Source organism: Passer domesticus, chromosome 9 (assembly GCF_036417665.1).
Source record: "Passer domesticus isolate bPasDom1 chromosome 9, bPasDom1.hap1, whole genome shotgun sequence".
NCBI classification, from domain to species: Eukaryota; Metazoa; Chordata; class Aves; order Passeriformes; family Passeridae; genus Passer; species Passer domesticus.
Genome location: NC_087482.1, coordinates 9979877 through 10007772, shown reverse-complemented (window position 1 = coordinate 10007772; position 27896 = coordinate 9979877). Strand labels below are relative to the sequence as shown.

At 47.1% G+C, this 27896-nt stretch overlaps 2 protein-coding genes across 2 annotated transcripts; both read right to left on the bottom strand.

Annotated features, from left to right (window-relative positions):
* Nucleotides 1-5569: 5569 nt before the first annotated feature.
* LOC135307129 (serine/threonine-protein kinase PAK 3-like) lies at nt 5570-9072 on the bottom strand. Its single transcript, XM_064431774.1, has 3 exons — nt 8538-9072; nt 8077-8211; nt 5570-6552 (listed from the first exon to the last, which is right to left on the bottom strand). The coding sequence occupies exons 1-3, from the start codon at nt 8679-8681 to the stop codon at nt 6508-6510; spliced, it is 324 nt and encodes a 107-aa protein (XP_064287844.1). The 5' UTR covers nt 8682-9072; the 3' UTR covers nt 5570-6507.
* Nucleotides 9073-9142: 70 nt separating this feature from the next.
* On the bottom strand, nt 9143-17595 carry LOC135308321 (serine/threonine-protein kinase PAK 1-like). The gene is made up of 5 exons (XM_064433262.1): nt 17580-17595; nt 13259-13322; nt 11040-11149; nt 10094-10211; nt 9143-9259 (listed from the first exon to the last, which is right to left on the bottom strand). Exons 2-5 carry the CDS (start codon nt 13277-13279, stop codon nt 9143-9145), a joined length of 366 nt encoding a protein of 121 aa, XP_064289332.1. The 5' UTR covers nt 13280-13322; nt 17580-17595.
* Between the last annotated feature and the right edge of the window lie 10301 nt (nt 17596-27896).

Genomic DNA, 27896 nt, shown 5'->3' with positions numbered 1-27896 from the left:
GGGCAGAACTGCAGGCCTGCAGGCGCTTCCTGGCAGAGCTGTGGGAGGCACTGGCTCCTGCAGATGTGAGCTGCCAAGCTGTCAGTGCCTCAGGCTGGCCTGGGTTGCCCTGGCAGAAGTGCCGTGCCTGAAGGACGCTGCCCTGTGCTCCAGCCTGCCCAGCAGCCCGGCTCCCTGCGCCGCTGCCCAGAGTGCTGCACACACTGCTGCCCTTTGCCAGGAGTCACAGGGCAGCCGGCACAAGAGTAGCCATCCTCAGCCAGGCCACCGGCCCTGGGCTGCCCCTGGCCTTCCTCTGCTCCTGGGCAGACTCCAGATGGCCAATGCCTCCAGTCTGGGCTGTGCCCAGCACGGCTACGCTTCCCCTCGGGAGCAGCCAGCTGCCACCTGGGCTCTGAGAGCGGAGGATTCGCCCGCTGCCAGGAAGAGGCACCCAGGGCCCGGCTGCTGCCTCCTGCAGCTCCAAGGGCCTCCTTCCAGCCTGCCTCTGCCCAGGCTCAGGCTGCTCCGGGCTCTGCCAGGCCTCTGCTGGGGCTGCACCCCGGGCAAGGCTGGGCCCGCTCTCACCTCACAGGCGCTGCCAGCTCTGCACCAGAGGAGACCTTTCAGAGCCCCCTCTCTGATCCTTCTGCTTTCTCACTTGAGCAAGGCTCTCCTTCCGCCAAAGACATTGCACTTAGGGATACAAATCCAAGTGGCAGGAACTCGAATGCTCCTGAGTCACAGCAGAGAGCCTGTATCCACATAGAGTATTTGGGCTGTCCCATTCCTCCTTTGTTTTTTCATGCAAATGCCATTGCCCTTTCTACCACAGCAGACCAAAACCAGACACGTGGGTCATATTCCAAAAGCAGCATGGTCTGGAGAGGATAAATGAAGATGAGCATACCCCAATTTCACACCATGCCAAAGACACTGTAGGGGTGACTTCCACCTTTAAGAAACAACAGACAATTTACAAGGAAATCATGAGCTTATTCACAGAGTAAGAAGGAAGGGAATTACAAGGAGAGTTGTGGTTTTAAAAATTTTATTAATTTCAAATCCTACTCAGCAGACCTATTAGATAATCATACCCTAACCCTAAACCCCTAAGTTCTAACCCTAACCCTAACCCAAACTCAAACCTAGTCATAACACTAACTCTAACTGTAACCCTAGTCCTAAACCTACTCCTAAACCTACTCCTAAACCTAGTACTAAGCCTAAGCCTAAGCCTAAACCTAAGCCTAAGCCTAAACCTAAGCCTAAGCCTAAACCTAAATCTAAGTCTTCTAAATGAGTTGATGTTCCAGAAACTTTATTTAAATCCAATCCTAATGTATACTCTATTCTCTTCAACAACTCTTCAACTCTTCAACAATCCTACTCTACATTTCTAATCTAAATTTCTTATGAAGATAACATCTTGAAATTATTGTTAAATTCTCGTCTCCTAATACTTCTTTTTCTTCTTCTGCAATTAAATGATGAGTGGTGCCAGGATGGAGGCTGGCTTGGATGATGTTACAAATGGATGCTGTCCACAGGAAAAAGAAAAAAAAGAAAACAACAAAGAAGAGTGGTGAACCATGACTTTCCAAGCTCAGTGCTTCACTGGCTCCATGAGGATTCCTCTAGTTCCTACAAAGACCCACAAAGTAGAACAATGGGACCATCTGCACCTCCATCTTTATGTGCAGGACCTTGCCATCACAGGCAAACCTGGCCCAGAATCCCACTCATCCTTTTATCAAGGTGTTTTCATCTTGCTGGGATTTTTGCCCTGCCAGTGCTCTAGAAATGGTGTTTCTGCCCTGAAGTTTCTTCCTTTCAGGAAACTCCAATTAATCACATAGGTCCCTGTATTTGAAAGACAGGCACTGTGCTGATTTCCACAGGGAGACAGAGCAGTGCCTACCTTTCCATGCCCTGCCCCTCCTGTGCTGGATGGCACCTTCCTTCCCAGCAGGGACAGCCCAGTGGCACTGGCTGCTGCACTTCCCTCTCTGCCACACAACCTGGCAGTAACCCTGGGGCAGTTCCTGTCTGCTTGAGCGTGCCAGGCAGCAGATGGGGCTGGGACAAGTCCCTCTCAGCTCTCCCTGTTTGCGTGCCAGAAACCTCCAAGGGTGGGCTGGGGGCACAAACCAGGGCCCCTCAGAGGCTGACAGTGAGCCCCCCACAGCCCCTCCTGCCCACAGCCAAATCTCTGATCACTCAGCCAGCCTGGCTTCCTTGGGTTCCTGCACCACCTTTGCATGTCTCTGTACCCTGCATTGCTCTACTTCAATTCTTTTGCCATTAGATAAAATGGGGCACCCCACCAAATTACAAAACAGGGCAACAGAAAACAGTCAGAGGACAGAGCACCTCTCCTCTCAGGAAAAACAGAGAGGGGTGGAGTTATTCAGTTGTGTGAAGAACAGGCCCAAAGAGATTTTATAGCCATTTTCCAAAATTCAATGTGGCTTTGAAGAAAGTGGGGGACACCTTTTTTGAACAGTACCAGTTACAACAGAATGTGGGAAAATATTTCTAAACACAAATGGGATGCAATCAGAGTAGATCTTAGGTAGAACTTGTTTACTTAGAGCATTCTGCAACACTGGCACACGAGTCCCCAAGAGCTTGTAGGTGCCTCATCCCTGGAACCATTCCAGGTCAGGTGGCAAAGGGGTCTGAGCAATCTGATCTCTTTAAAGATGTTCCTGCTTATGGCAGGACACTTGCACCTGATGACCTTTACAGGGCCCTGCCAGCCCAGCCCAGTCTAGGACTCCTCACCGTTTTCATTTGAAGAGCACCAAGAGTGCAGGTGAGGAGGAAGGGGGCTCATCTGATGCCTTGGACTTAAGTAGAGGAGGAGCCCATCCCTCACACCCGGTTTCACCTGTGGCCCCTTTGCATTTTACCTGCAGGAGCTCCTTGGCAGACCAGCGCTGCTCCTCGTCTGTCTGCAGGCAGCAGCTCAGGAAGTCACACAGCCAAGGTGAAAACAGGTTGGGCTCCTGCAGCTTTTCTTTCCCCCCTGTGCCTATCAGGATTTGAGGCTGGGGAAAAAGGAAACAGGGAGGTTCCACCTGCTGCTTTGCCCATCTGTAACTTTGCCCATCTCCCTGAGCCCATTGTTTAAGCTTCATTCTGCAGTGGCAGTTTCTGCCCTGGCAGAGACCCAGAGATGACTTTCCTTCACCTACAAAAAACCCAAACCCCACATTTTTTCCAACATCCTACAGATCTTGACTTGGCAGCTGATTTCATTGACTGACCTAACAAGTGGGGACTACATCAGCAAAGCATGTTTGATTCTCTGAGAATTCACACCAGCTTGATAGGGTTTTTGGAAGAGGGACTTTGCTATACTAACTCTGCTATTTCCAAGGATTAGTACAAGAAAGGCATCTCTGCCATGCTTGTTGGTCCCTTAAGCAGAGCTGCCATAAAACAAAACTCATCAAGTTCTCTCCTTTGTTCTTGAAAACCATGGTAATTGGAAGGAAAGAAAGGAAATCCACCAGGTATTCCTCAGGTAAGGAAACAAACATTTAAATCTCAAATTCCACACAGACACATTAAGATGCCTGCACAAATGTGTTGGGATGAAAATGCCTGCTTGGGCACACAGGAAACACCTGCAGCTCTGTCTCTCAGCAGTCGGAAAATTTCAGCTTCCCTTATGCAGCAAAAGAAAACTTTCCATGGTCAGAAGAAAGAGAGGTGCCATCCCTATGGTCACTCTCTGCTCATTTGGCTACTCAAGTCAATGCATTAATGGTAGGCCCATCCCAGAAAGTGCCAGGAAACAAACAGGGGGTTTTGGCAGGCTCTCCACATCACCAGGCTCTGGCTTGGTGATGAGGAGAACGTGGCTTGGGCTATGAGAAAAAACACGGTCACTAGGTGTTTCAGCATTACTGGAAAAGAAGCAGAAGAGACTCTGAGCCATTTACACCCTCATTCCCAGGCTTCCAGCATGTTTCCCAGTGAGAAGACACTGCACAGGGAATTAAGTTCCTCTCTAAAAATCATTGTTTTAGAAACTTTGTTGGCTTTGGGTTTCTTTTCTTCATTGCTGGAAATGTAACACCAGTTCTGAGAGGCTTGACTTGTGGTTTTAGGGGCATCTTCACAGACAGACAAGTGGGAACAATTTGAAACCCAAAGCAAAGTGTTGCCTCAGAAGAGTTGGGGAGTGTTTGCCTGTGTTAAGGCTTGAGCTGTCTGGCAATCCCCTTACATCCATGTGCAGAAACACCCAGCTGCTCCCCAGATCTCAGTCCCTCTGGGCACACAGGCCTCAGGAAAACGATTCCAGCCTTTCTCCTGCTCAAGAGCATCTAACCTAAGCTGAGCTCCAGTTTCTTCAGTAAAGTCAAGGACGTTCTCTTCCATGCAGCTGACAGCGTTCATGGAGCTCAGCAGGTCTTCCTGATATTCCTCAGGCCAAGGAATTACAGTGGAATTTGGCCAGACATCAGATGAACATTATCCAATGTGGTTCATGTGGAACCAAGCTCTAACGCTGACAAGCCAAAGGGAGAGAGCTCATTCTGCTTTAGAAAGATGTCAGTTAGAAACATAAGACACAGACTTGGAACTACTCAAACCTCAGAGTGCAGAATCCATCTAAAATAGACCACAATCATAATGGCAAGGGGCGTTGGAGTCTTGATAAAAACGCCCACCACGATAATAATAACTCTGCCCTAGTGGCAGTGAAATCAATGGTGGCCAAAGAGACTTTATTACTTTCCTCTTCAAACCAAAGGAAAATTTCCAAGCCTAAAATAGCCAATGTACTCTCCTTGATTAAAAGCAATTATAACAATTCATTCAAGTACGCAGACGTGAGCCAAACACAAGGATCACAGGTCACGCTTGACGTTCCTTGTTCATCAGTGGAACCTGCAAACTCTGATTTTATGCTATTTATAAATGTGCCAGTTGTTGGTTTCGTAGAGCTTTTTTGGCAAAATCATGGGTTTTGTTTTCTTATGTTACAGATCCCCTCTATTGGACTTTCAAAGGTGAAATTTTATTTAAAATCAAAACCAAAGTTTCTAAATTGATATATATGGGAAGATCTTTTGCCGAAAATTAGGTCATTAAAAGGATGCAGCGTTCCTCAGCAGTCCTGTCCTGTTCCTGATTTGTACACAGCCCCTGGCGGGCGATAATTCCCTTCCTTGCCAGTCAGGGAATAAGGCTCTATGTTCTCTTCTGAATTGGCCATTCGTTCTTAAAGATGGAAAGTCCCCCCTTGTCGGAACCCAGGACATCCCTCTGGCAGCTCTGGGTGGCTCGAGCCCCTGGCAGGGGGCTCAGAGACCCTGGCATGAAGGCAAAGACACCTGTGCCTTTGAGGTGTCTTTGATTTTGACCCATGGAGTAAATTACCAATGTTACGTGAAGAGCTACAAGTCACGAGAGTTTAAGCAGAATAATAATTTGTCTCAGGGTGAAAGGGTAGAAGTTTGGGGTTTTTAGAATGGGGGTTCTGGAGGTGACACAATCCGTCCTAAGGACGTGATTCATGGAGGTTCTTTTTCACTGATCTCAGGGTGCAAAAACTGACACGACAAGGGGATTTGCAGTAAAATCAAAATACATGTACTTTTATTAAATAGCCATAGCAAAGATGTGTTAGAGAGAAGGGGAATGAAGAAAGGGAAAAGAATAAGGAAAAGAAAAAGAAGAGAGGGAGGGCAAGGAGGTGTATAGCTACCAGATGTGCAGATGACAAAGTCCCTCGAAGTCCGGTCGATGAAGAGGCCTGTCGTCCTCACGTCAGGGGAGATCTCAAAGGTATCAGTCAGGTCTAACCTTTTTTATAGTCCTTTTGAAATGGGGGAAGGGGACCCATTTCAAAATAGTCTATTGATAAAGGGTACAAGGAGTCCATCAGTAGTCCATCAGGAACAGGCGTCGTCAGCAGCAGATGTCGTAGGCAGGAACCATTGTCTTCTCGGTCCAGTGGTGGCTTGCAAAACTTGCTCCGGTCCCCACGCATACCTTCCCTCACCCTACGGTGGGGATTTCAGTCTTAGTCCTTTTGGGAAAAGAGGGGAGCTTTTCCAGGTAGGGGTCGCACGTCTCAGTCCTTGAGGGGAGAACCTTCTCCCATCTCAGTCCATCTGTCACGGTGGTTGATGTACGGTGAATGGAGGGTCCTTTTGTGGTGACCTCCGGGAAGGTCATTCCAGAGAGAAAGTCCAGCCAAGTCAGAAGGGTGGAGAAATTCCAGCACTAGTGTTGCTAGGTGATGCAGGCGAAGGAGAGCACACTGCCCCTTCTTGGGTGCAGTGTTCCATGAGTTGAGCAAACACACCCGTAGGCAATAATCTGGCTTGGTGGACCAGACAGACCTGGATTTTCAGAACAGGATCTTTCCCTTTCCCCGGTCGTCTTGGCTTTCATGACGATCGAGAGGCAAAAAATGAGGGAAGTTTCGGACAGACTCTCACACCTTGTCATCTCCTTTGCTTCTTGCATTCCCTTGCTGCAGGGATGGCAACAATCAGGCTGTCAGAAGAGGCTTAAGAGAGGCTCCGCTGATTGCAGAAATGGATGCTGCCCAAAGGGAAAAAGAAACAAAAGAAACCAAATTAAAAGAGACAAAGGAAAAAGGAACCATTTTTCCAAACTGAGTTCCTAACAGGGTTGAGCTGGATTCCTCCAGCACCCAGAAATACACAGACATGGGACTGAGGGCACCAGCAGCACGTCTGCCTTCATGTCCAGCATGCTGCTGGCACAGGCAAACACGGCCCAGAACTGCACTAGTCCATTCCTCATGGTGTCGTCACTTGCTGGGATTTTTGTCCTGCTATCACTGTGGGATTGCTGCTTGCTGTCCTAAGGATTTATTCCTTTCAGGAAAGTCAACAGACTTATTCAAGCTCCTCTTTTCTACAGACATGGGCTCTTTGAGTGTCCAAGAGAGATGTGGGGTATAAGGCATTCCTCAAGAGACTCCCAAGAGCTCTGAAAAATGTTGATCCCACATGTTGATCTCAGGAAAGCTGGACATGCAGGTTTTCAGCAGCAAGCCAGGAGCAAGGACACAAGCAGCAGGGTGCAGATGTGCTCAGCTCTGGTTTGCAGGAAGAGCAGTGTCTGCCTCAGCACACCCCACTCCCTCCTGTGCTGGCTGGCATCTTCCTTCACAGCAGGCACAGCCAAGGAAGTGGCCTGGTCACCAGCTCCTTGTCTGCCACCAAACCTGGCAGCAAAGCCACAGCCATTCTCATCTACTTGATGGGGCAAGGCAGCACATGGGGCTGGCACAAATCCTGCACAGCTGTGCCTGTTTGGCTGGCAGAAACCTCCAAGGGTGGGCCAGGCGGGACAAGCTGGGTGCTCTCGGATGCTCACAGTGAGCTCCACCCCAGCTCCCCCATTCCCACAGACCAATCTAAAACCGCTTGGCAGGGACTGCTTTCATTGTGTTCCTCAAGCCCCATCCCCAGCATTGCAATACTTCAGTTCCTTTGCTACCAGGCAAACCTGAATACAGCACCTGAGAGCAAAAGAGGGACATAGAAATGACCAGAAGGTGGGAGCTCTCCTCTGAGGAAGGGCTGGGAGCCTTGTGCCTGTTTATCCTGGAGAAGAGCAAGACCCAAGGAGACTTTTCAATATTTTCAGGGACTTCTAGGAAAGTTGGGGACATTTCTTTTAGCAGGGCCAATTGCAAGAGGACAAGGGGGAACGGCTTTAAGCTAAAAGACACTCAATTCAGATTGGCTCTGAGGAAGAAACTGTTTGTGAGGAGAGTGCTGGAACACTGGCACAGGCTGCCCAGAGAGCTGGGAGGAGCCCCAAGCCCAGCAACATTCAAGCTCCGCTTGGATGGCCCTCTGAACAACCTGATCTACTTGAAGATGTCCTTGCCAGTGGCTGGAGTTCTGGGCTAGATGACCTTCACTGGGCCCTTCTAACCTCAAGCAGTCAAGATCCTACTTGGTTTTCATTTGAAAAGCACCCAGAGTGGAGATTACTCTGTGGGGGGCCCATCTGATTCCCTGGAGTTTGGCCAAGGAGCAAACCCTGGCAGGGAACAGCTGTTTGGCTTGCAGCCGCTTTGCCTTGTACCTGCAGAAGTTCCTTGGCAGAGCCTCGCCTGTCCACATCCATCTGCAGGCAGCAGCCCAGAAATTCATACAAGCCAGGGGGTAGCCTGAGCTGGTGCAGATTTGGAACCCCTTGCTTGCCTATCAGGTAGCTGGCCTGAAGCAAAAGGAAACATGAGACTCTATGTGATTCTTCCATATCCTTCAGGGCTCACCTAGACCCCATCTTTAAAACTCCAGTCTGCAGTGGCAATTTCTTGCCCAGCAGATGCTTAGAGATGAGCCTTCTCTCCCAAAGGAAAACAGGCCCCAGTGCAGCCCCAGCTATTCCAGCACCAGGTCTTGCCTTGACGGCTGATGTGAGCCCCAGAGACCTTTTTTGAAGTGGCCCTTGCTGGAAGCACTTCAAGCTGTGGGAATGGGATTTTCTCTAATGGACTGAGAGCAGAAGGACACGACTATCTGAGCACATTTGCACCTTACCTTGACACTGGTCTCCTGCATATAAGGAGCCTCTCCTGTGGCCATTTCTATTCCCACAATGCCAAGGGACCAGGTGTCCACTTTGGGGCCGTAAGGCTCTCTTCTCACCACCTTGGGTGCCATCCAGTAAGTGGTCCCGACCATCGACCTCCGTTTCCTGTGCTCAGGGCTGAGCACAGCACAGAGGCCAAAATCAGCTGAGGAGGAAAACAAACACTGCTTCAAGTAGGAAACCAAGGAAAAGGGCTTCTCACTCTCAGTCCCAGAACGCAGTGCTTAATGGAGCTGGAAAAGCAGCTGGGCTCTCCTTCCTCAGGGCTGCAGCCAAGGACATGGGCAATTGAACAGGTAACAACCTGCCCAGGATTCCCACAAAACCTTGGCTTTTCCTCATTGCCCTGAACGTTTACACTGTAAATCTCTCCCTTTGGAAGGAACACCCACAAACCAAAGTTACTCTGGATACCTGGTTGCTCTCTAGACCACTCAGCACCTTCCAGCTGCGGCCTGGGCTTGCACAGCGCTCCCTGCACTCTCAGCAGCCACTGCTGGCCCCCGGCACCTCTCCAAAGCAGCCCCACACCGCCTCCCCGCAGCGCTGCGCCTCAGCAGGAATACCCAGCCAGCTTGACGGAGCCATCCCGGCCCAGAAGGATGTTGTCACTTTTGATGTCTCTGTGGATCACCTGCTTGGCATGAAGGAAAGCCAGGCCTTGCAGGCACTGCCAGGGGAAAAAGAAACAGGAGGCCAAAAGTTACCCTGATCTGATTTCATCACATGCAAAAGGAGGCTGCTCCTGAAGATTCTCAGATCTCCAAGGAGCAGTGAGTTCTGGCAAGAGGAAGAGCTTGCTGCTGCAGCACTAGGAGAGCAGGATCTTTCCAAGGGAAGGCATATTAGCTTTGGAGGGGGAAGTATCAGTCAGTCGTTGCTCCAGACTGTTCCCTGCAAAGCCAGTCAGAATGAGCGCTGCTGCAGCGGATGCGCTCTCCCCGTCCGGACGACAAACAATGGTTTGCCAAAAGAGGAAAACGTCCCTGCCTTGGATACCAAGGGGATCAGTGCCGGTCGGGAGACTGGAGGACAAGGGTTCTATGGCTGCCTCAACAGCAGACTTGGAAGTAGCTCTTTTGTCAGCTTGCAGCAGCAAGCACCATGCTGGGTGCCGTGCCATCCTTTGGAGTGGAGACCTGTGACAGATGAGTCTCTCTTTGGCTTGGCCTCTGGTTTAAAACTCTCACAGCAGCACCTTTGCACTTACAGGGAAAGAAGGCAGTGCAGAAAGGCTCTGGGCAAAGGCTTGGGGAGGCAAAGTGCAGAACAGAAAATAAAAAGGAAAAAGAGACAGAGAGTTCAATGATGGTGGATAAGAGTGAAGAACAGAGTACAGGAAGGGCAGGGACACTGGCAGGCAGTTCAGTCCAGGTGCTCTTTCTTCTCTGAAGCAGAAGAGCAACACAGAAAGAAAGCTCTGAACATGGAATCACTCACTTTGCAGTGCTTTCAAAGGACTAGCCTTGTCCAAGCCATCCCAAGCACAAGCAGGACCCCTTACCTCCCGACACACTGTTGCTATGTGTCCTACAGCCATCCTTCTCACGGTGACCACATCAGCTAAGGAGCCTCCATCCATATATTCCAACACCAGCAGGACAGCCTCATCCACAAGGTAGCTGCAAGAGGAAAGCAACAGCGTGGAGCTGAACGTGCACAGCTAAATTGCTGTGGGGAAGAAAAGACTACAGCTGAGTTTTGTTTCCAGGTCACTGGTAAATGAAGATGGAATCAAATGAAGACACACTCCACCTAGGCTAGCCAGTGCCTGCCATCTGTGCCACCTAAAGGAGGAAGGCACATCCATGGAAAAGGAGACGGCTTAGGTGGCAAGCAGTGGGAAAAGGAGGTTCAGTGAGGAAAAAGATAAATCTGGAAGTGGGCACATCCCAGCAGCTGCTTCATCATCTTCAGACACAAATTGCACCATTCCCTCCAGCAGCAAGGAGACACAGTTTTCACAACTTTTACTAAAGGCAAGTGGGTGTGCAGCACTGCCAACACCCTTTGGAAAACCTTGCAGAAAGGACAGTCACAAACAGGAAAATAATTTCAGACCTGGCAAATTATGTGTCTCCTAGCCTAGTCTTTTGGCATGCAAGGCTATGGAAAATAGTGGGAACAGCACAAGGTGCATAATCTCTGGCATGTTTTCTCCTCCAACACTTAGAAAAAAATCATGCCCCAAACCAGCAAAACCACATGCAGCAAGTGAACATACAGGCTGCTGGCTTAGTAAGAGAGCCAGGTTTCTGAGATCAATCTTCAAGCTGTTTATGTCAGGAAGCATTCATGGGGACAGAATGCAAACTCCTTCCATGCCTGGTGCAGGAGTGGATTGATGTTCATTGAAAGATCCATTTTCTGCCAGTGCCTAAAGAGCTTTTAAATCTTTGCCTTGCAAGTATGGAAATGAACGTTCCCAGAAAATCACCAGAACTACTTACCTTTCTAAGTAGCTGACAATATTGGCGTTCTTATTTTCTCTCATGAGCAGGATTTCTTTTAATACTCCCTCACAGCCCTGGTGCTGGAGATAAAGTTCCTTTACAGCCACCTACAATGACATTCAAAAGCTCTTAGGGACAGACATGACCAGAGCCTCTTTCTCTGGCACTCATGGGCCTGGATGCCTTGTCACCTCGGAAAAAAGGGACTCTAAACCATCAACCACAAAGCGCTAACACCACCCTCTGCACCTGCAGGCTTCTCAAACAGACTTTATTTAGCACTACTATTATCATTTACACACGCTTTGGAAGCCAAAAGTAATTTTTCTCCTGTGAAGAGATGGCTGCCAATTCAATTGTGTGCCAGAGTAAACACATAAAACATGATGGGGAAAATGCTGTCAAAAAAGAACTGCAAAGCGACTCAAGGTAAAGTTACAATCCCAGCACATCCTCACTTCTTCAGTTTGGCTTTTGCAACTTTGAAGAACAATCTTTAGACTTGAAATTATTGAATGGGTTTAAAAATGAATACCCCTTTCTGTGGTACACTATGGATGTGCCCCAGGTTCTAAGTACAGGGCTTGGGGCTTTTGGACGCCTCCGAGACCTCCCTCCAAGTGCAGTTCCTGAGCACAGCTCTGCAGCTGGATAAGGAACTACCTTCTCTAATTCCTTACTATTAAGGAAGATGGAATGTATTTCCTGAGAGTCAAAAAAGGAGAATTCAGGACTTGGAACTTCTAGCCCCAAAGAGCAGCAAGACTCTCCAAGACACCACCATGCCTGTTCAGAACAGAGAGCATCTCTCTAGTGGAACACAGGATCAACACAAGGTTGTATTATTTAAGGCTCTTCATCAACTTCTTCTCATTCATCTGTGCACGTGTCTCTGTGTGTGTGTGTGTGTGTGTAGGTGTGTGTGTATGTGAACTAGGTTCCCTAGGACTGAAAGGCAAAACTGTGCTCCAGACAAGATCTCTCTTTCTGAAGGGCTTGCATTGTATTTTCCAACTGAATCACGTGATAGAAAACAAAATATCTGTGTCTGATCCTGGGCTTAAGAGGAATTGGGCTGGAATGATGGCTCTTGCCATCAGCTAATCTATGCACATTTATCCAGTAACTCCAAGCTAGCGTGTCCTCTGAAAGACACCACGGCCATCCTTGCATTCATTCAGGTAGGTAGGAAGGACAAAGTCTGTCCCAAATGCATTTTGCAGCCTGCCTCTAGACAGACTGCTTCTGCAGAACAGCCTCTGCAGCAAAGACAGGCGGCCCAAAGCTCTGGCCACAGATCACATCACAGGGAAAGCACTCAAGAGCTGCAAGATCTGCATGGGCACTCACCGCTTGTCCTGTGGCAGTGTCAAAGGCCTTATAAACAGCTCCAAAGCCCCTAGAATCAGAACAGTGGCAAGAACAGAGAAGTTGTTCAGTGCTGAGGAGCAAAAGGCAGCCCAGGCAGGAGCTCTGTGCTGCCTGCAGTGTCTCTAAAACACTGGGCTTTGTCTACTCTTCAGCCAAGGGCACAGCAGCCCAGCAGCCCTCTGCCATGCAGAGTGTCCAAGAGAAAAGCTGGCTCCCACAGGAAGAAAAAGGGCTGCTTGAATTCTCCAATACACACACTAACTTATGCATGTGGGGGGGTTTTCTTTGCCTTTTTCTTCTTGTATCTCTGCCTGTGACGTGCCTTTCCAGGCAATGAAACACACAGTGCTGCTGGGCCTTCTCACTGCTCTCTTTTCATCCTACCTGCCAAACTCAGGCAATGCCACACAGCCTTTCTTATTTTCCTGACCACTGAATATTGTTTCCAGAAAAATACTACTAAGAAATGCTACTGAGAGCTGTTATCTGACAGCTGTCTGGTGGGAAACAACACACAAAACCTGCTCTCTCAGCTTTTCCTTCCTTCATGAGTGTGGCCATATTACTTTGAATCATACAAAACCATGTCTCCTGGGAAAATAGGCAAACTGGTGCCCCATCTTGGAGGGACAGGAGGGCTTCCAGGTCCTGCTCCTTGAGGCAGCCAAGACATTGTCAGCATCCAGTCATCTTTGATGATGCCTTGTACTGCCTCAGTAGTGAGACAGGGACAATCTGGAGCCAGGCTCTGAAAATGCTTGCAGCTTGCCTGACTTCCCACATGCTATTGCACCACCAAAATTCCTGGCCTGTGGTTCTGTAGAAATAAGTGTGGCTGCACTCACCCACTGCCAAGATGTTCCCATCCAGTGTACTTCTTTTCTGGATCTTCCACACTCACCACACACCCTGAAAGAAACAAAATGCAAGAAGCAAAGTTCAAAACAGAGAGATTGAGCTTGCAGGAGATCTGAAACCCAGCTCCACTCTCTGGGGCTCTGAGCAATTTGTGGTCTTTTGGCTAACGATAACATCAACAAGAACAACAACAACAGCAGCCCCAGCAAAACAGGCAGCTCTGCACAGAGTCTGATTCTCCCACACTCCTTTGCAGGGTTGCCTTGAGGCGAAACTAAGCCCATGGAAAAACCATCAGAGCAGACAGAAATCAGAAGACAAACAGGCACCAAGGCAAGCGGCTGTCATCTACAAATGGGAAGGAGGGCTGAAAAATCAGGAGCCTTCATTTTCTTGGGAAGAAACACTCTCTTGGGAGATTCAGCACAAGATTACATACTTCCAAAGATTCAGTGCACCCTGGGATCTGGGATGAATTTTTATCAACATCTGCTTTTTGCAGAGCAGAAAGAATATTGCAAAGTGAATTCCAGGAGAGGAGGGGATGTTCCCTTCCTCTCAGCAGTTTGCCTAAAGAATGCCTTGACATTTTCAGAGAACAGCAGCTCATGCTACATCCAAGAACAATGACTCTAAGAATTAGAACACTTTTCATTTAGGAGCAGGCTAAGTTCTGAAGACCACTTTGCCCATTCCTCATTTAGTGAAGAACTACAAGTGCTGGTCTTCAGCCTGGGCTGCAGCAGCCACGGGCACTGGACTTGGCCCCTTGAACAGCACCCACGTGCCCCATCTTCCCAAAGGGCACAGCCCAGACGGGGCACAAGGACAGCGCCGGTCCTCAGGCGCTGCCGTGACACAGACACCTGCACAAAGGAGATGCTGATCCTCTCACCAGCCCAGGCAAAGCTGCAGCAACGGGGCAGCAGCTGCAACCCCACAGCTGAGGAAGGCTCCAGCCCCTGCAGGCACAGCAGCTGTCAGTGGCAGGGCAGGTATGACAAAAAGCTTGGCAAAGCCTACGAACGGTCACTGACAGCCACTGTCAAGAAGCCAGAGGCACACCCAGCTCTGTTACAAGCTATTGACCCCACTCAAGACAGAACATGGTTGTCTTTCTCTTCAGACCCACGGAGGAGTCAATCAATCCACCTTTTGTCCCAACAGCTGATGGCAGACACTGAGTAAACTGGGCTCTGCTCTGTGCCTGACCCGTCAGTCCCTGACAGCACTGCACTGGCAGCCCTTACTAGTTGTAAGAAGCAACTCAGCTCTACTGCAGAGTCACCAAGGCCTTGGTGTGCTTTCCTCAAGTGCAGGAATCTGTGCAGGGATTGAGGCCAATGCTTAGTATTCCAAGAGGGTTTATCAGCTGGGCATTAGCAGTGACAAAGTGCCTGGTACTGCAGGAACATGCAGCAGAGGGGCTGCAGGCTTCCTCCCGAGAATTGCCTGCAGGGCACTTCTATCTGGAAATGCCACATGGATGTGTCTCTTTGATGCATCTTCCTAGGCATACAACTAAAATATCAAACAGGGATTGTCAAAAAAAGTGTGGTGGTTTTCTTCTTTTGGGGCACTTTGAAAACAACTCTTCCTATCTGATACCTCGGGATTGTTCTAACAATGTAACATTTTAACTTTTAGGGCACATTGAAAAGACCTCTTCCTCTCTTATTTGTGCTATCATTTGATGTTCTCATCCAGAAGGTCAGGCTAACCAAAATGTAGAATTCTTATCAAACCCAAACTGTAGAAGGAACAGTAGAAGTACTAACAGTCATAAAAACAACACCAGCATTAAACCAGCCCCACAGACAATCAAGTTCTGGGAAGTATTTTGTCTCCAATGGCTGGTGACAGGTCAGGAGTCTAAAGGGAATCTAGGAAGCCAAATGTTCTCATCAGTTTGGCCAGACTAGCACACACACCTTCACGGAGGCATTGGCTGGGTTGCAGCCTTCTGCTGCTTGCAAAACAATCCCTGCTTTTGTCTTCACTGCACAGGGAAGCTCAGGCAAAGCCCACCCACTCCCAGCTGCCCTCAAAGGCAAAAGGAACGCCTCAAAGTGCTGTCTGGCTGCCCCCAAGCACAACACTGGCTTCTGTAGAGATCCACAATATCTGTTTTGTTGCCATGATAATTTAGGAAAAAAGCCTCTGCTAGGATTTTTCCTGTTCTGAAGAGCTGAGAGCCTCAGGAAAGAAATGGAAACAATGGCTATCTGCTGCTGTGGAATGCCACAGGTGCATCTTCCATTAGTTCATGTAGATTGTTTTCAATCAGTGACCAATCACAGCCACCTGTGCCAAGGCTGTGAGCAGTCACAGGTTTTTGTTATTGATTCCTATTCTATTCTTGTCTTGGTAGCCTTCTGATCCCTTTCTCTCTGTTCTTTTAGTATAGTTGTAATGTAGTATTTTAGTATAATATATACCATAATAAATCAGCCTTCTGATCAAAATGGAGTCAAGCCTCGTGTCCTCGCACCAGGGGTTGCAGTCAAAGCAAGAATTGGTGACCCCTGGACGTGTGAAACTGATGGTCACCCCAAGAGTGACCATGGAATCTAGCCTGGAGCTGAAGAAACGAGACCCTGAAGATGGGCAGAGTTCACAGCCAAGGCGAACAGGAGAACCTGTTGGACTTTCCTGGAGATTGTGTCCAGAGACCGCAGAGCAGCAGAGCTGCACAGCTGGATCCACAAGGATACTGTCTAAAGGTACTGTTATTTTTTCCCTTCCTGAAGATCCTGCCATTCGCAAAAGGTGGGAGGAAAGTTGGAAAAATGTACCTTCGGAAGCTCAGGTTCCGTTTACTGCGTCAGAGGAGAAAGTTATTAAACTCTGGTGCAGATGGGGACGCAGGGACAGAATTCCTCAATGTATGTTGGAGAGACGGTGTTATGAGTTCTTCAGATGGGCAAAATTTCATAGATTTATTACAAATGTCGTAGACTCCCTTGATTTACGTTTTTGGGAGTTCATGGCCGCTCTTTTTGACTGGACAATAGTCCAGCGTGTTCAATGCCCAATGATGCATGCAGTGCACACACTGATTTATGGCGTTATCTTGAAATGGGGACGGGCTGCGGGGGACATCATGGCTCGGGAGCGCAGTCGTTTTCTGTCCCCGCCAGCTTCGGCACGAGAGAAGCCTCTCAAAGAAGACGAACCGCGAGTTTGCATTCCCCCCGCACTGCCCACAGCTGAGCAAAAGTTTTTCTCCGCTCCCTTGGAGCAAACAGATCTACCTTCCCCCCCCGCTCCTTCTCTTGGGGGGGATGAAAAACCGAACCCGCCGCTTTCCGGGCCGGCCCCGCCCGCTTCGCCGCGAAATTCTCCGCTTCCCCCACCCCGGGAGGGAGCGGATCCGGCTCCGCCTCAGCCAGCCCCGCGGGAGGCGCCGGACCCCGCGGCTCCGCCTCAGCCAGCCCCGCGGGAGGCGCCGGACCCCGCGGCTCCGCCTCAGCCAGCCCCGCGGGAGGCGCCGGACCCCGCGGCTCCGCCTCAGCCAGCCCCGCGGGAGGCGCCGGACCCCGCGGCTCCGCCTCAGCCAGCCCCGCGGGAGGCGCCGGACCCCGCGGCTCCGCCTCAGCCGGCTCCGCCCGCGGCCCCGCAGCCGCCCGGGCCAGCTCCGCCGGCTCTGATGACTGCGCCTGCGCCGCGGCACCCGGAACCGCCTCCCGCCGATCCGCCCGTGTTGCCGGGCAGCGCGATCAACAACAGTGATTCCCCGGCTGTGCTGCTGCTCCCGGGAGCTGCAGGAGCTGCCTCCGTGTCTTCTTTCTCTGCATCCCAGCCGGCAACTGAATTCGCAACGGTGCAGGCGGCGCCTGCGCGGGCCGACCCCGCTCCGAGCCCGCCGCCCCCGCCTGTCCCGCCGCTCCCTGCCGATCCAATTGCAGTGCAAGAGCTTGCTGAGAATGGTGCTGAGCCCACGAGACCGCCTCAAGAGTCGACACCAGCGCCCGTGCTGCCTGCACCACCCACCCCAGTTGTCCCGCAGGTTTCCGAAACTCCATCATTCACATCAAACCCTGCGAAAAGCCTGTCCTTCCGTAAAAAAAGCATAACCCTCCAGCTGACTGCAGGAGCAGTTCGGCTGGCTGTGTTCAAAATCAATATAGTTTTTAAATCACTTCGCGTATAGTCGAGAGCTTCTCCCTAGAAGTTAAAGTGCCTGCCTTCCCCCGAGCGCCCCAGCGGCGTGGGGGAGTTGGCTCCTGTAACATCTACCTCTAGTTCCCAACCCAGTAGAGATAAAAGTAGTGCCAAAAAGCAAGAAGCAGAAAAAATAACATTTACCTTACAAAAACAAGAGACACAGAGCAAAGCAAGCACTGCTCGCTTGCTCTGGAGACAAGAAACCCTCAAATCTAAAATAACAATTCCTGAGAAAACTTCTCTTCTCCAGCTGCCAGTGTGCACCAGTGCTTCTAAAAAAAAAAACATTTAGTCATTTCTACTCTCAAAACACTAGCAGCATAGTCCTACCAAGTTCTGAGCGTGCAGAGCCCGCCTCACAAGCTAGTTCTAAGCCGTTTAACTCATTTCCCTGGGCCGGGGCCATCGCCCCGTCCAGTGCTGAGTTCAAAAACTTTGCTTTCCCCACAAGAACCTAGGCCACCATTCTGTGAGCCAAGTCTGAGTTCTCTGGTCCGCCCACCAGGACCAGAGCCACCCAAGGGTCCTAGAGACACTCTGCTGCTGCTGCTACTCTTCTTCTAATGAAAAAAAAAATAATAATAATAAAGAAAAGTGGAAAGAGCTAGCAGCTCAAAAGCATTGAAAAGCCAAAAATTAGCCTCAGCACAAGTGGTTCAATGAAGGGCTGTGGCCAGGGCATTCCAGAAATTTTCTCTGAATTGTTTGATGACTGTAAATGAATTGTTTGATAATTCTTGTTTTCTTTAGCAGTTCTTTGTTTCAGAATTCTGCAAGCCTGTTTCAGGACCAAAGGGGACTTCCAGAGATGTCAAAGAAGAACATCTTCAGTCCATGGACTCTGTCCTGAAACTCAGCTGCTTGGACTTGAAACAATGAACTTTCTCTGCATGTGTTCTTTGCATTTTCTTATTTTTTAAGATTGTTTTAGTGATATGATATAATTAGATGTTTGATAAGTGAAGAATTTCCCTGAATGTTTTACAGGTGAAGAGTTTCCCTGACCATTCCACATCAGCAGATGATTGAGATTTTGATTGGCAACAGATCAACCTCAAGAGGTGTTGTTCTCTCTTCTGCAAGGCCTCAGTAGAGGAGATTGCAAACATTTCTTTTTCTATTTAATTTAATAATTTAAAAGGGTGAGATGTTGCCAGGATTTTTAGTGAAAAAGCCTCTGCTAGGATTTTTCCTGTCCTGAGGAGCTGAGGGCCTCAGGAAAGAAATGTAAACAATGGCTATCTGCTGCTGTGGAATGCCACAGGTGAATCTTCCATTGGTTCATGTGGATTGTTTTCAATCAGTGACCAATCACAGCCACCTGTGCCAAGGCTGTGAGCAGTCACAGGATTTTTGTTATTCATTCCTCTTCTATTCTTGTCTTTGTAGCCTTCTGATTTTTCTCTCTCTGTTCTTTTAGTATAGCTGTAATGTAGCATTTTAGTATAATATATATCATAATAAATCAGCCTTCTGATCAACATGGAGTCAAGCCTCGTGTCCTCGCGCCAGGGGTTGCAGTCTAAGCAAGATTGCCCTGTGTTTGTTTTTGCCCTGAAGTAACTGAGATTCACTGGAATATTTACAAGCCATAAATGATGGATTTATTGGGGTTGCTAGAATCTTCCATATTTTATGACTTTTCTGCTGCACAAGAGCCTGGCACTTGCAGAACTCTTGCCCCATGCACTTCCCCAGTGCTTCTTGCAGAGAAGCTTTGGGAAGCACTCAGGAAAAGTGCCATGTTCATGTGTGGTTTGTGGAGCCCACAGGACAGGGAAATGTCTTTGCAGTGGGCACTGCCTTTTATTCCAAGGTGTAGAAGGATTCTTGGCTGAACAATGCCATGATATTCCCCTGTGGGAATTGGACAGCCCTGGTCTGCAGATTACAGTTACTCTGAAAACCATGTATTGTCCTCAAACAGGAACAAGATAGACCATGTGCTGTCCTCAAATAGATACAACAAGGAAGAATGAGCATTGTGCCAGGATGAAACCAAATGCGTCAAGCACGTTGTGGGCGCTGCTAATTTGGCACACCTTAGCTAAAGATGCTTATAGTGTGACAACCAATCAGTAATTAAGATGTATGTGTGAATATAGCTACTTAACCAATGAGCACTAAGCATTAGTGGCAGGAGACAGTGTATAGAGGAGGATAACTATGTCAAAGTTGCTTAATAAAGGAGAACGACGTGTAGCCACATTGGCTGTGAGTGTCATTACTCAGCCGACTCTCCGTGGGACCCTCCTCACCAAGGAATTGTCATTGCTGTGGGCACTGGCTGTTATTCCAACACCTGTGTCATTTATTCTACTGGAATCCTTGTCAGAAAGGTTGTTCTTCGCCATTGAGATTTTTAGGTGACATTTTTGATCTCAAACAGCCCAAAGTTTTCCATCTCACAGGTTTCTGATGCTGGTTTTCCCTTTCCAGTCTGTTGTTGGCCAAGGAAGATGCTGCTTAGATTCTGCAGGCCCCCATACATGGATACTGTTATAGGTAAAAATCGATCCAGCCAATTTAATAAAAATAAAATATAAATTTATTCACAACCGATATACAGTCCTGACAGCCAACAATCAAGGACAGCACTGACCCCGGGATGGAAGCTGGGTGAACACAGATCCGCCTTCTATCGCACCCAATCCCCCCTGTTCACCAATGCTGCTTGGCAGAGTCCGTTCTTATACTCTTTTTCTAGCCCATGGCAGAGTCCCTTTGTCTTTCCTCAGGGTTCTTCACATTCATGATGCCTCTATTCTCCGTCCTGTGCTGGACAAAACCTTGTCCGGGAACTGATGTGTATCCACTCTTCGGTTACCGGAATCCCATATGCAGATGTATGTCCTTGATGGTCCCCTCTGTCTAAGATGAACATCTCCATGGGCCATCATCGCTGGGCCTCCTCCTGTTCACACCAGTGAGAACGACAATCTCCTGTGCCGGCTGGGTTCACTTCCTATGTTAATGACACTCCTCCTACCCGACTGCCAGCTGCGGTTTCCTCACCCTGTGAAGCAATCCCCTCTTCCCTTGCTACTGTGATTTCAAGGCTTGATATTTTATTCATATATATATATATATATTCTATCAGCACAAATTACCATAATATACATAACAGGTACCAAGCTGAAAATTCTTCAGTTCTCCACAGCAGCCCAGTTATCCACAGGAGGGCCAAGAGCAGCTCCATAAGCTCCAAGGGATTCTAACAGATGAATTTCTGTCCCTCAGGAAGGGAGGGCTGGGTCTGAAGTAAAGGGACTGACACTGCACCCACCTTTACATGGCAGCAGCTGTCCCACACTTTGTGAAAGGCACATAACATGTGACACTCTTAATTCAGCACTGGCTTAGTCAGTCTTATAAAGCTCTTAAAAAAAAAAAACCAAAACAGAGTGGGCAAAAAATTATTTGTATTTAATTGGTTGGGGTGTTTTTGGCTTTTTTTTTTTCTTGGTTCTTTGCTTTGGTGATCAGAGATCATGGAGGAAGAGGCAGATTTTCTGTTCAACTTGACTGTCAGTATGCAGGGGGCATGAAAAGAAGATCAGCTTTTCACCAGCTGGTTAAGGAGCTCTAAAAGTAATTGTGCTGTCCTTAATGAGGGGGTGGGGGCACTGCTAACAGCCTGGATTGTCCCCACCTGTGTTCCCCTCCTACCAAAGTGCTGTGTAGATCCAGAGCCTTGTGCCTTGGCCCAATGGTGCAAAAATCCTCCCAACATCTATCTGTTTGCAAAAATGTGTTCTCATTAAGATGAAAAGCTGTATGGGTGGCCTGCAGCTAATGTTCTTTTGTTGCCTGGACCCCAGGCAGTGCTCACATCTAAATGACTGACCAGCCCCAAGCTGCTCTTAAGACTGATTTGATCAAAGGCACTGAAGCTCTGTTGAGTGCAAATTCTCCAGGAAAACAAGCACAGGAACTTGGATAATGTTGGTGACAAAAGCAGAGTGCAGAATTGAACCTATGAGGACACCTCACTGCTGCCTCCCCCCACCCTTTTATTTTAAATTCATTTCATATTTTGAGTGTGAGCTCTTGCATGAAGTGGGCCCTCAGCAAGGAGCTGCTGGGCCTCCTGGCTGTGTCCCTTTGTGCTCCCAGTGCTTCTTGAAATAAATGGGCTGGAGATCTTTCTCCTTTTTAAAGTCTTTATTAAAAAGAATCAGCTCAGGTGGGGAGAAATCGACGGGTCGCGCCCACACCGCCGGCACTCCCAGGAATGGCACGGAGGAGGAGGATGATGCAGCTGTGTCCGCTGGTCTGCAGGCAGAGCTGGGGATTCCGTCCTCACCAGAGATTAGGAGATTCCGCCTTTTCGGTCCAACGCCTCGGGTCCTCTCTCTAGTCAACATCCTTTCAGGTTAGGGTGAGAAACAAAAAGGATCCAAGCAGGCACTGGACTACGCTCCCATCCTTAGACATCACCTAGGTCCCCTAGTTCTATGTTGGCTCCTTGTTTTTAGGGGTTTTCCTGGAAAACTGCAAAATTTGGTGCAATGCATTTCTCATCTGCATACCAGCTCTGATGCCACTGCCATTCTCCTGCTACCTGCAGGGTCCCTGTGTCACTCCCTGGCAAGCCTCATGGGGACAATGGTTAATCACCAACCATTAACAGGTAATTGAAGAAGAACTCTTAACAATGAAGCCAACTTAACAGCAACTGGTCCAACTTGTTTTAACTCTGCAACCTTAAAAAAAAATAGATAACTTTTTATTCATAACATTTCTCCCTCTTTTTCTTTGATCAGGAGTAAGCTTAAGATGGCCTCAACTTACAGTTTTTGCCTCATTAACATAGAATTTCTTATATTTTTTGTATTGATTATAAATTTCCTGAGCACTCTGGTGATCATATTTTCCCAACTTCCTTAATTTTGTTTGGTTTTTTCAGGTTAATCTCTTTAGAGATCCTTGGGTTATTCTGTACAGCAGATTTCACTATTTTAATTAAGCAGGGAAATAAGAACAACTAATGAGTGTACACACAGTGAAGGTTGTAGTTTTCTAGCTTTTTTTGAAAGTCCATAAATTATCCCACCAACTGGAATCAAGTACAGGAATGCTTTTTTGATTTCTTACATATGCCAGTTTTCTTATTTCATTTAAGATGTCTCTCATGACTGCTACAGTTAATTTGATTTGATAAATTACTGTTTTGGTTTGGGTGAGTTGGTCATTAATATGATTAAGAGCTAATGTGGTCTGATTCGATATTATCTCTGATATTGCTTGTAACTTCATAATTTGGTTTAATATATACTGCTTCTTCAATTTGTTTTTCCTTAAATCATCGTATATAGGGACTCTTGTACTTGATCCAGATTCTTTGGGAAATATAAAGAAAGCTTGTTTTATAATTCTAATGATGCAACTGCCAGACCAGTCTCTTGGCAATTCAGTGGATGCTGTGGTACCATTGACCCAAAACAGGTGTTTAGGGGTTTCCCGAAATATATTAGCTTTTGTTGTGCTCTCCTAATATTTAGAAATATCTTTTCCTTTGACCAGATTTACCAGGCTTGCTTTAGTAGCATCACGTTCAAAGCACCACCAGGCTTCTCCTACAGGGTACTCTCTCAGGAGTGGCTGCCTAAATGTGGCAGTGTTCTGGGCTGTGCAATATATTTTCTCATTCTCTTGATAAAGGATCAATTGGGAGAGGTTAACACAATTATAGTTTAAATTGGTGTGGACTCTCAGCAAGGAACTTACTTCTTTCTCATAGAGAGGTTGGTATCACTCACTGCACGGCTCTCTTGGGCTCCCCGGAACACCCCCAGCAGTCAGAGCCATTGCTACTACCCTTCCCAAGAGTCCGGTATGGGTCATCTTGCACAGCTTGCCCACCTGGCCTTGCCTCCTGAGGATTTTACTGAGAAGAAGTTTCCAAGCTCTTTAGAGTCTCTTGCTCTTCTGGTTAAACCTCTCTTGATCTGTCTCTGCTAATTTGGTCTCTCCTAGGGGAGCACTCTGCAGAAGATTAACCTGGAGTCTTTGGTACTAAGTTGGGAGGACTTCACCAGAATTACTTATTAACGATTTTTAACTTTTACAAATTTCTTGAAACACTTTAAGACATGTTATGATTCTAAACTTTTGTCTTATGCAGTTCATCAGTCTTTTTGATATGTCAACTTTAAGTCATTTGGTCCTTTTATAATAGTATATTCAGCTGAATTGGCTCCTGATGTGGTTGAATCTTGTCCTGAGTTAGGGTGTGAGGGTGGTGTGGAATCTTGTCCAATACCAGAGGGAGACACTGACCAATCTTGTCCAATGCTCGGGGGTGGGACTGGTCTTTAATTCTCATGATGTGGGTCTAACCTTTTTCTCCGGTCCACACAGCAGAATTAGCGATGACTGGTACTTGAAAGGGGCCTTCAAATTTAGGCATTAATGGTCTACTATTCCAGGATTTTATCAAAACCCAGTCTCCTGGTTGATGTCATGTGCTTTTGTGTCAAGAGGGGAGGTTTGGGGAAGGTATCCTTTTTTTCTAAGTCTTTCTAGGGTTCTTCCAATGATTTCTAAATATTTTCTGGTAGCTTCTTCTCCTTCCAAATAGTCTCCTGTGCTATAGGGTGTTAACAAGAATGGCAGTCCAAACATCATTTCATAGGGTGAAATCTTTATATCAGACTGGGGTCTTGTTCTGATGCGCAAGAGCGCTAGGGGCAAACACTTTAGCCAATTCATTTTTGTTTTTTGATTAATTTAGTCAATACATTTTTGAGAGTTTTGTTCATCTGTTCCACCCTCCCAGAACTCTGGGGGTGCCACGGAGTATGTAATCTCCATTTTATTCTTAAGGCTTCAATTACATTTTGCAATGTTTGGGCCACAAAGTGTGGACCTCGGTCTGAGTCTATGGTATTCACCATTCTGTATCTGGGGATAATGTTTTCCAAGATTACCTTTGCTACGACTTGGGCTGTTTCCCTTTTGGTTGGGAAGGCTTCTACCCAGTGAGTGAGATGATCCACTATAACTAGTAGATGTTTGTATCCTTGTTCTGGGGGCATCTCAGTAAAATTTATTTGTATGCTTTGGAAAGATCTTAGAGTTAGTTCCTTCCCTCCAGGTGTTACTTTTCTCATGACTTTCTGATTTACTTTTTGGCAAATTAAACACCCTTTTGTGATTGCTTTTGCTAGGTCACATACACCTATGCACAGGTTATTTCTTAGGAAATGATCACATAGTCCTTGGACTCCCCAGAGGGTTAATTTATGCAGTTCTGTTAGCACTGTCCTGGCAAGTGCTTTGTTTAAAAACACCCGTCCGTCTGATGTTAACTACTCCCCTCGTTGCCTTTGGTGTAACTTTAAATCTTTTATAGCCTTTAATTCTTTTTCACTAAATATGGGTTTTTCTCTTTCCTCCTCCTCGGGTGTGGTTACTGTTTTAAAAACTTTCACTGGATCCCCTGGTTCTAAAGCTGCTTCCTTTGCTATCTGATCAGCCAATCGGTTTCCTTTAACTTCAAGGCTGTGTCCTTTTTGGTGCCCTTTTATATCTACTACCGCTATTTCTGTTGGTTTCTGTAAAGATTCCAATACAGACTTGACTAGATTCTCATGAGCTAAGCTTTTTCCACTTGAGCTTAGATATCCACGCTCCTCCCATATTTTCCCAAATGTGTGTAATATCCTAAATGCATATTGGGAATTTGTAGAAATGGTTCCCCGGTCTCCCTCCAATAAGTCTAATCTTCTTTTCAGGGCATATATTTCACAACTTTGGGCTGACCAGGTTTGGGGTAGTTTTCCTTTTTCATCAATTTGTAAAGTTTTTCCGTCTATGATGGCATAACCTGAATCTCTTTTTCCACCTACTACCCTTGAAGAGCCATCTATAAACAAAATTCTTCCAGTTGTTAGAGGTTGATCTTCTAAATCCTCTCTTTCTTTGGTTTGGAGACTGATCAATTCAAGGCATTCATGTTCTAGACTCTCTATAGGCTCTCCCATAAGGAATTGTGTTGGATTGAGGGTGTTTGATGTGATGAATTCTAAATGATCTGTGTTCATTAGTATTATTTCATATTTTAATATTCTTGCATTGGTTAGCCACTGTTGAGCTCTTTGGCTCAGCACTGTTTTAAGATCATGAGGGGTATGTACTTTAATTTTTCCTTGTAAAGTCAACTTCTGGGTCTCTTCTATCAGAATAGCAGTTGCTGCTACTGCTTGTATACAAACTGGCCAGCCTCTAGCCACTGGGTCTAACAATTTGGAGATGTAAGGTACAGGTTTTCTGCAGCCTCCCCACTCTTGAGTTAGTACACCGTAGGCTAGACTTCCTTCAGCACTTACAGAAAGATCAAAGCTCTTCTTGAGGTCTGGTAAGCTTAGGACTGGAGCAGAAGACAACTTCTCTTTTAGGTTCTCTAGTTGTTGATCGTCTTCTGCTGTTCAAATTATGGGATCTGGGGCTACCAGCTTATCATATAAAAATTTCACACTTTGTGTGTATTGATCCAACCATAACTTGCAGTATCCAAACAGGCCTAGAAGCTTTCTCACATCTCTTTTTGTTTGTGGAGCTGGGAGAGAGAGGATGCCTGAAATTCTGTCAGGACTCAATTTCTTATATCCCTCTCCTATTATGTGCCCAAGGTATGTTACTTCTGATTGTACGAACTGTAGCTTCTCTTGGGAAACTTTTAATCTTTTCTCTCCCAGAAAATTCAAAAGTTTAATGCTAGTTGTTCTGACCTGATTTTTTCCTTTCCCTGATACCATCAGGTCATCAACATACTGCAGGATTTGTACTTCTTTTTCAGGAACAAACTGTTCTAACAAACCCTCCTAGGGATTGTCCAAAGAGATGGGGTGATTCAGTAAACCCTTGTGGTAATCGGGTCCATCTTAGCTGTTGTTTTCTTTTTGTACTTGGGTCTTCCCATTCAAAGGCAAACCAATCTCTACATTCTACTGCCAGAGGACACGCCCAGAAAGCATCCTTCAAATCTATAATAGTGAACCAAGCATGTTCTCTTGGAATTCAGCTTAGAAGATATATGGGTTGGGCACAACCGGATGTCTAGCAATGGTTTTCTTGTTTACCTCTCTTAGGTCTTGTACCAGCCTGCATTTCCCTTCAGCTTTCTTAACTGCCAGTACAGGGGTATTGTGTGGTGACATACAGGGTTCCAAACTTCCCTCTTGCAGCAATTGTTCAATAACTATGGCCAGCCCCCTCTTTCCTTCCAGGGAAATTGGATACTGTTTGACCCATATGGGTGAAGTATCGTCTTGCATTTTTATTGTTATCGGAGGAATGTCCCGCTTTCCTCCTTCAGCCCACACCTCTGGGCTTATTTCAGCAACATCACCTTGGGATAACTTCATTATTTGTACCACCATCTTCCCTTCTCTCGGGACAATTCCTACTCCCAAATGAACTTGTAGATCTCTCCCTAACAAACTTTTTTCTAGTTTAGGCAGGTAGATCAAATTTGCTTCACACTGCCTTGAGTTTCCGATTATTTTTACATTCTCGATCACTGAGGCTCTAAATGGTTTCCCTTCAGCCCCTAATACTTCACAAAATTTTCTACCAATTACCATACCTTCTGGTATTTTTTTGAGACAGGACTTATCTGCTCCTGTATCAACCAAAAATTCAAATTCCCTATTTTGGGTTCCCACTTCAAAGTTTACCAAGGGCTCCTCTAGATGTTGCATTGGGTCCCCTAAAGTACAGAGCCCTTGACACCCCTAATCATCATCTCTAAGCATTTTCTCTAAGGCTTCTTGTTCTTTGGCTATTGCTTCATCAAGGGTCAGCTTTTTACAAAACCTTCTAATGTGCCCAGTCTGCCCACAGTAACAGCAACGCCTTTCACTTGAAGGGACTTGAGGCCTCTGTTCCTCTTGTACCTGATGGTACTGGCCTATCCTTATCTGCTCCTGGTGGTGGATTCCTCTACTCTTTTGTGGCCTTGGACTGTAGGAAAGAATTGTTTGCTCCAACACTTTCTCTAGCTACAGAGACCATGATCCTAGCTTTGGCCTTTGCTTTTTCTTCTTCCCTCATTAAATACACTTTCAATGCTTCCTTCAATAACTCATTAATGTCTTTTTCTTGCCAATCTTAATTCTTTTCCAGTTTTCTCCGTATATCAGGCCAAGATTTAGTAACAAACTGGACCTTTAATAGCACTTCACCCTCTTTGGTGTCTGGGTCTATTCTAGAATACAATTGAAAGTTCCGCTTTAGGCGATTAAGCCAAGTAGCAGGAGTTTCATCCTTCTCTTGTGCGCCCGCGAATGCCAATTTTGTATTAGTTCCTTTGGGAACTGATTCTCTGATCCTTCTAATGATCAGAGACCTGTACTCCATCATGGCTTTCCTCCCTTCCTCCTGATTAGGGTTCCAATTGGGATCCACTAGTGGCAATTTGTCTTCACCTGATGGCACTTGGGGTCCTGGACG

What these genes read in the sequence shown, in the direction of transcription:
- LOC135307129 (XM_064431774.1), bottom strand. Translation starts at nt 8,681, where the DNA reads ATGGTCGGGACCACTTACTGGATGGCACCCAAGGTGGTGAGAAGAGAG. An exon ending in TGCAGGAGACCAGTGTCAAG is followed by an intron (nt 8,212 to 8,537) that starts GTAAGGTGCAAA and finishes CTTTTGCTTCAG; the next exon opens with GCCAGCTACCTGATAGGCAA. An exon ending in CTGCCAAGGAACTTCTGCAG is followed by an intron (nt 6,553 to 8,076) that starts GTACAAGGCAAA and finishes CCCTTTGGGCAG; the next exon opens with CATCCATTTCTGCAATCAGC.
- LOC135308321 (XM_064433262.1), bottom strand. Translation starts at nt 13,279, where the DNA reads ATGGGAACATCTTGGCAGTGG. An exon ending in ATTGTCAGCTACTTAGAAAG is followed by an intron (nt 10,212 to 11,039) that starts GTAAGTAGTTCT and finishes TTCCTCTTGCAG; the next exon opens with CTACCTTGTGGATGAGGCTG. An exon ending in TAGCAACAGTGTGTCGGGAG is followed by an intron (nt 9,260 to 10,093) that starts GTAAGGGGTCCT and finishes TTCCCCTGGCAG; the next exon opens with TGCCTGCAAGGCCTGGCTTT.